Source organism: Hesperophylax consimilis, chromosome 24, assembly GCF_061612785.1.
Source record: "Hesperophylax consimilis isolate HC1 chromosome 24, BYU_Hcon_1.0, whole genome shotgun sequence".
NCBI classification, from domain to species: Eukaryota; Metazoa; Arthropoda; class Insecta; order Trichoptera; family Limnephilidae; genus Hesperophylax; species Hesperophylax consimilis.
The window spans coordinates 11,089,986-11,098,021 of NC_142859.1; the positions used below are offsets into that span (position 1 = coordinate 11,089,986).

At 48.3% G+C, this 8,036-nt stretch overlaps 1 protein-coding gene across 1 annotated transcript; it reads left to right on the forward strand.

Annotated features, from left to right (window-relative positions):
- Positions 1-1,455: 1,455 nt before the first annotated feature.
- On the forward strand, positions 1,456-5,972 carry LOC149411904 (uncharacterized). Its single transcript, XM_089646267.1, has 2 exons — positions 1,456-3,835; positions 5,773-5,972. The coding sequence occupies exons 1-2, from the start codon at positions 1,456-1,458 to the stop codon at positions 5,970-5,972; spliced, it is 2,580 nt and encodes an 859-aa protein (XP_089502393.1).
- Positions 5,973-8,036: the final 2,064 nt, after the last annotated feature.

The window sequence follows — 8,036 nt, forward strand, 5'->3', positions numbered from 1 at the left end:
TTGCTGCCATCATTAATAATTCTAACAATCCTCATCAGTTTTTCCATAGAGGGGATAATCCGTTCTTGTTCGCTATTAGGTGAATCATTAATTCTGGCACGTTTCCTATTTTCCTGGTTAGGTGAGTTTTCGATCGAAACTATGGTAGGGTTTGGTTGGTCATCAAGTAGCACGACTTGCTTGTCGCCTTTGTCTCTTTTATCACTCTTATTTTTTTTTCGTGGTTTCTTGTTTTTTTTATTGACAAATTCCATGAATTCTTTGATATTGTGAGTGGATATGGTTCCAGTAGACGTACCAGGTTGTTCTGAACCTGCGACATGCTTGTCACCATTGTCTTTATCATCCATTTTGTTCTTTCCAGAAATGAATTCCATAAACTGACTCAAACTGAGCTCCGCTTCTTCATCGCTTGAAATTTCATTCGTTGAGGACATTGTTTTCGAAAATTTGGGGAAAAATTTCCCTAAAAAAGGGAGAAATTTTTTCACTAGAAATCACATAAAATGTTCAAATACTTAATATCATTAAGCGAAAATATATTTACTAAATATGATAAATGGAAGCACCAAAAAAAAAATATATATATATATTTATTAAAATTAATTAAATAACTAAAGAGAGCCTGTCTAGTTCACTGGTTTCTGTGGAGAAAAAAAAAACATGGCCGGCGCCAAAAATGTCGAGTAATTAAAATCTTAAAAATAAGATTAAGTGTACAATCACTACACCGAACTGGGTATGGGGGGTGTCAAACGACGCAGGAAAATTTCCCGGGTCCGGATGACCGTAGTCACAAGTTAAAAAGAGCACTTAAAGGTAATTAAATTATTTAAAAAAAAACAGTTTTAACACAAGTGTGATGAATTGTCGTTGTGATGAATTGTCTGAAACACTCAACACAATAAAAAACAACACTGAAATTGTAAAGAGGATCACACGCAGATTCTACCTGCGTAGATTTTGACGGCGCACTTTTTAGTGTTATATTTGTCTCTCTAACACTATTATTACTAAAGTTATTACACTATTTATATTCGTATATCACAAGGATTATATTAGGCCCTCTATTTTTGAGGACTTAAATTGTTGATAAAATGCACAATTGTTGAATCGGTTTTCAAATAATTTTTTCCTATGCGTACCCGGGAAAAACGCGCACACAAGGGTTACCCTTAGGGGAACCTAAGGGATACGGGGGCACTTGGATGGCACCCAAACGGGAAGTTTGAATGCCAAATTGTTACTTTGAAAACTAAAAATACTAAAAAAGCACGGTTTATACACTTAAGAGAACTGAAAAAAAGCACAAGGCTTTAAGCCCGTCACTTATAATCCCGGTAACACACTTTTTTGTTCGATTTGCACGATATTAATGTTTTTTATGAGAAATATGGCGCTGAGCGAGAGAAAGTTTGACAGATCTGCTCAAAGGCGAGAACTGAACTCAATGCCATGGACACAAAGGCCATGGCATTAATGGCAGAAACCACCCGCCCCCTACCTTCTGGGCGGTGGGAAACTGGCCTCCTGTGGAGACACCCTGACGCCACACTACCCGACAACCGGCAGTGTGCGCTGAAGCGGCTCCAGTCCCTCGAGAAAAAGCTCGCTGCGGACGCAACCCTGGCAGCGGCGTACAATGACAAAATGACGCAGCTTGTCACCAAAGGCTACGCCAGACGCCTCTCCCCCAATGAGGCGTCGCTCCCTGCCCCACGGAAGTGGTATCTTCCCCACTTCGCCGTCACCAACCCGAACAAGCCAGGGAAGATAAGGGTTGTGTTCGACGCCGCCAGCCGGTGCCGAGGGACGTCACTTAACGACCAACTGCTCACTGGCCCTGACCTGCTGTCCTCTCTCCTGGGGAACATCCTCCGATTCCGGGAAGGCGGTATAGCCATTGCCGCCGACATCCAGGAGATGTTCCTGAGGATCCAAATCAGGAAAGAGGACCAGTCTTCGCAACTTTACCTGTGGAGGTCGCCGGACCGGCAACAGCCGGACACCTACCAGCTGGCGTCCATGATGTTTGGGGCTACCTGCTCGCCCAGCAGTGCCCAGTACGTGCGGGACAGGGTGGCCGGTCAGTACGAGCACCAGTACCCGGCCGCCGCAGCAGCCATTCGTTCACGGTTTTACATGGACGATTACCTGGACGCAGTGGACAACCCTGACGAAGCTGCTGCCCTAGTCCGAGACGTAAGAGCCCTCCTTGCAAAGGGAGGGTTCCACCTTACGAACTGGGCCTCAAACAGCCTGGACGCCATCGCCGATGTGCCCCCTGAAGACCGCGCCACCTCCACGGTAGCTATCAGCAGCGGGAGCAGCGAGACCGAGAGGGTCCTGGGACTGGTGTGGGACCCATCTACCGACCGCTTCATCTACACTTTCCTGGAAGCGGCCAGTCTAGAGGAAGCCACACGGCCTACAAAGCGGCAGCTCCTCTCCATCGTCATGAAGATCTTCGACCCGGTGGGCTTCGTCTCCTGCCTCACCATACGGTCGAAGATCCTACTGCAAGCCGTGTGGCGTTCGAGCGTTGGATGGGACGACCACATCACCTCGGAGCACGCTGAACGCTGGAGGGACTGGATGAGCCTGCTCCAGGAAAGCAGCGTCTCCATCCCACGACGGTCGCTCCGACAGAGGTCAAGCAGCGTGACCCTGCACCTCTTCTGCGACGCCTCGGAGCAAGCTTGCTGTGCCGTCGCCTACTTCGTGGAGGAAGTGCAGGGCACCCTAAAAGCCACCTTCATCGCCAGCAAATGTAAGGTGGCACCTCTCAAGCCGCTATCCATACCCCGCCTTGAGCTGCAGTCCGCACTCATGGCGGCTAGATTGGCCAGAACCATCCGGTTGGAGAGCCAAGCGAAGATAGCGTCAACCATCTTCTGGACGGACTCGACCACAGTGCTGTGCTGGTTACGCACCGATCCACGCACATACTCTGCGTTCGTGTCCAACAGGTTGGGCGAGATAGATGAACTCACCTCCATAGCCAATTGGAGGTGGGTCCCCACCAAGCAGAACCCGGCCGACATCGGCACCCGGGACTTGGAGCTGCCCGACCTGTCTCTCCAAGGAAGATGGTTCAACGGCCCCGCCTTCCTCACCACACCGGAGAGCGACTGGCCAAAGGAGCGCACCCTCACAAAGCCAGACGACCAGACCCTCGAGACCCGGCCCCGACACTACGTCGGGCACATCACCACAGCCGGAGAGGCCCTACCTCTGGTCGAGAGGTTCTCGTCATGGCACCGGCTGATCCGGGCTACAGCGTGGGTGCTACGCTTCATCAGGCGCTGTCGGACGGGCCCAAGCCGACCCCCTGAAGGCTCCTTACGAGCAGACGAGCTGACGGAGGCTGAGCGCAGATGGGTGAGAAGGTCCCAAGAAGACGCCTTCTCCACTGACCTGCACACCATCCGTCGCAGCCAGGCGCTACCTGCCGCCAGTCGTCTCGTCAGTTTGGCCCCCTTCCTCGGACCTGATGACGTTTTGCGGATGGGCTCACGGCTGAGGGAGCTCACTGGAAGCACGAGCGTGGCGAAGACCCCCGTGATCTTGGATGGCTCCGATCCATACGCCCGACTGCTGATCCGCCACTACCATGAAAAGGCGGACCATCCAAGCACGGAGAAAACTGTGGCCGAGATCCGGTGCAGCTTTTTCATCCTGCGCCTCCGTACCATCAGCAGGAAAATCAGCCATGAATGCCCCACCTGCCGCTTACGACGGAGCAAGCCCTCTCCTCCACTGATGGGGGTTCTCCCGCCGACCCGCCTGGCTCACCACGTCCGCCCCTTTACACACTGCGGACTTTTTGGAGGAGGCCCACCACTTCCCCGCCCTGTTTTAGGTACTGATGGTACCCCTTCAGAGCTCTCGCAAGGACGCTAATTTTTAAAAAAACGAATCTACATTTAAAATTTCAAAACAAGACCTCCAAAATGTCCATGCATACGATGTTATTCGCAGTATGCAAGTGCTGTGTTTTAATAATTTTAGTAAGTTCTATTCTACTTGGTTAATATAATAAAAACACATTTACAAAATGTCAACAATAGGTAGAGAAGAATTAAAATAATACACAGCCACCTACAAAGAGAACAAAAAAGAAAAATGGTAAAGTATGCGCCTCTTTCTGTGGTGAAGGGGGTGTCGATACCCACTAACAGGCAGACCTAGGGAGAGAAAGCTGGGCGTTGGATTGGCTTCACGAGAATCAGGTTCCGCGCCCCTAAGCCAGGAAACCGGTTGTGCCTCGACGAGAAGTGTGAGTTGGGGTTGGGAATATCCCGAAGACCATGAGGAGAAAGCGTCGGAATACCTGGAGGCAGGGCGGAAGGTTGCCGATCCACGTTCGGCCCATCCTCAGTCCAGTTCCTGACCTCAGGGGAGGCGCTGCGAGCAGACGATGACACAGATCCCTCATCGTGATTTGATCTTGAAGTTTGATATGCACGGACGAGGTCTTCTGTCACCCCAGAGTTGGGGTACGCCGGACTGACACAAGAAAAATATAAGTTCAGTGCTACTACCAGCAAGCAGGTCACTCTATAGTAGAAAAGAAAGAACAAGATACAAAGCAGTGTATAAAAATAAAAGAAAATCTTAAAAAAATTATAATCAGAATCAGTCTGTTACAAAATATCCAAAATAACCTGCAATAAGAGATAGAAAGTAAACATTAGATGCAAATAATAAACATTAGTATAATCAGGAACAGAAAATTTGTAGAATGCTAATTAATACAGTAAATAAACAGAAAGAAAAAGAAGAAAAAAAACAGTTATAAATATGTACATGAAAACAATTGTCTCGTAGTCCATTGTGTCCAGGAGCAACACCTGGCGTTAAAGCTATCGATTTTAGTCTAGTACTCGACTCTAAGATCAGACCATCTCTCAACCCAGATCTTTGTATACTTCCTCAGACACTCGAAATTCACTTTGTTCGAGACGAGATCGGAGTTCCAAACCGGTCTCGTTGTTACTTCCAAACCGGCCAATAATTCATCTCTTGCATCCATCATAATCTCACAGTGCCACAAAATGTGCTCAGCGGTTTGATCAGAACTACCACACGCGCAGTTTGGATGTGGGGACAGGGAGAGTCTATGTAGTCTCCCCCTGAACTCACCATGTCCTGACAAAATTTGGGTCATGTGATGATCCAATTTAATGTGGGCTCCTTCCATTCTGATTTTAACTGATGGGAAGAAGGAGAAAGTCCATCTTCCCATATTCGACCTATCCCAGCGAGATTGCCACTCGTTGAGTGACAAATCACTCATTTGTCTAAGCAGTCCAGGAAGAGTCCCGACACCGCCTGGCGTAAGAGTTACGCCGAGATGGGTAGCGGGGAGTCCCCTGGTCAACTTTTTCTTCGTTAAAACCTCCCTAATTTCTAGATCGATTGGCAAAATACCGGCCAACACGGGCAAAGCGTCTGAAGCAACGGTTCTATAAGCACCGGAGAGCGCCAGCAAGGGGGTTCGCTGACCCCTCTTGAGAGCCGAGAGTATAAGCGAATTCCCCAAACGGTGCTCCCACACAGAGGCAGCATACGAGACTTGCGCCACGTATGTACCCCTATAAAGTAGTCGCAGCGCTGGGGATCGCAACCCCCACTCAGCTGTAGAGATTCTTCTCAGTTTCAAGAAGAGGGCCTGGGCCTTGCTGGAGACCTCTTTAACATGAGTTAAAAAGGAAGACGATCGATCTAGTGTTACACCAAGATATTTGACAGAGTCTGCAAATTGAATAGTGGAGGCTCCCATTCTGATGAAAGGATTTCTTCCTCTACTGAGGGTGCCTTTCATCAAGAGTCCCACGGTCTTTTGGGGGGCAAAGTTCAACTTGTTCCTCTCACCCCAACTGAGGATTGCTCGCAAACCTTCTTCAGCCTTTCTTTCCACTTCCCTTCTGCTGTCCCCCGAGACCAGATACAACTTATCATCAGCGTAGTCGACCGATGTGCATCCTTCAGGAAAGGGTAACCTGGAGGAGTCATCAAAATTTATATTCCAATATTTAGGTGCCAATATGGAGCCTTGTGGGCATCCCTTATCAACCTTACGCACTATTTTCTGATCACCATAAACGATCTCTATTGTGCGATCATTTAAGTAATCGCAGTTGATTTTAAAAAGGTCTGGTGGGCAGCCTCTATTTTTAATTTTGGTGATCAACATCGGCCACCACGCGTGATCGAAGGCACCAGTTATATCTAAGAAGATTCCAATGACATACTTCTTTGGACAGACCTTCACCCATTCAAGCGCATACATAATGGCGTGCTCGGTAGATTTCCCAGGGACGAAGCCAAATTGTCGCTCACATGCTGGTGAAAGATATTGCTGCAACCTGTTATTTATTAGTGTTTCCAAAATTTTGCTGAAAACAGGCAAAAGGGTGATTGGACGGTAGGCCTTCACGTCCGTCCTGAGTTTGTCGTTTCCCTTTGGGATAATCTTGAGCACACCTCTCTTCCATTCCGTAGGGAAAACTCTTCTACGCAGACATGTTTCCATAACCTGGAACAACTCTTCCTTGGCATGGATCCAGACGTTCTTCGCTATTATACCATTAAGACGATCGTGCCCTGGTGCCTTCTTCGGACCCAAACCCTTAATTATAACATCAATTTCAGCCTTAGTTACTTTTAGCGTTCTATCCTCACTGGCGAGGATCCTAGGTTGAAGCCGTGACAGAGCTCTTATCTGTTTGTGGTGGTCGTTTTCCCCGATTACTGAGTCTAATGGAACTAATTTATCCAACAAGGTGTTTAGTGTGCTGGTCACATCGGTACTCTCAGAGTTCCCAGAGGGATTATCCGATATGACGCTAGTCAAATACCGGTCAGAACCTTTTCCCGTTTTTTCGATTGCGCTGTGGATTTCCCACGGGTTGGCGTTACCCACTTGTTTTACCCAATTGTGCCATGCAGTTCGTTTTGCCGAGAGGATAGATAATTTGAAAGCTTTCCTGGCCCTACTGACACGAGTCTTAAGAGATGTGAGCATCTCTTGCGTGCCACCAGTCCTCTTTAGGGATCCAAGTGCCCTAAAAGCCCTCTTATAGTCCCCCTTCAGCAAAGTCAACTCACTCGACCACCACGGCGTTCTAATAGCGGTTTTTGGGTTTGATCTTCCCAAAGACCGTTCAGCAGCTGACACAACGGCTGCGTTAAAGTAATTCCCCAAATTATCCGGATCGTTTGCTGCTACGTTGTGAAATCCCCTTAGAGTGTCACGTAGAGCCTCCCCAAAGTTATCCCAATTCGCCCCTGTGGTTTTGAAGTTCCAGGAGGTTTTCGGAGCATGGGTCTTCTGGACCCCCACAGCAAAAGTAATTAATCTATGATCGGAGACAATTGCGCTATCATGGACCTTCCAGTTTGACATCCTGGTCGCAACTGATCCAGAGCAAAGAGTTAGATCTATGTTGCTCTCCCCATGTATGTTTGCGAATGTGGTTAAGTGACAGTTTTCATTTAATAGTAATAGACCTTGCGCAGCAATTAGATCCTCAACGGCGTCTGATCGTTCCGTTCTATGATTATTATCGTCAAACCACATTGGGGAGCGAGCATTAAAGTCACCTCCAATAACTATGTTACGGCCTTTAAGCGCGTTAAGGGCGCGCGTCAAGCTCAGAATGTGTGGTCCGACAGGGTTGCTATATTTAAAGTAGACTGAGATTAAAATAATCTCTATCTGGCCAAAATTAATAGATACACAGGTTTGGTATTCGTTCGACAGGCCAACCAGGAGGAGGGGGCTGATCAATGTGGTATTGACCAGGACACCCGCCCCCGGTGATCTGCCTACTTCAAGCACCGCCCCTGGATGACTTACTGGTGTTCTCCCTTGCCAGGTGTATTGCTCCTGGATGAGCATAAGGTCGATTTTCAGGTCGGACATGACCTTCAGCGCCTCGAGCGTAGCTGCCCGAGATCTCTGGAGGTTGATCTGACCTATGGTAAAGAGAGGGTTAACGGCCATAATCAGTCATTCTGACCTGAGCGTT

What these genes read in the sequence shown, in the direction of transcription:
- LOC149411904 (XM_089646267.1), top strand. Translation starts at nt 1,456, where the DNA reads ATGGACACAAAGGCCATGGCATTAATGGCAGAAACCACCCGCCCCCTA. An exon ending in CTGCGGACTTTTTGGAGGAG is followed by an intron (nt 3,836 to 5,772) that starts GCCCACCACTTC and finishes CAAATTGAATAG; the next exon opens with TGGAGGCTCCCATTCTGATG.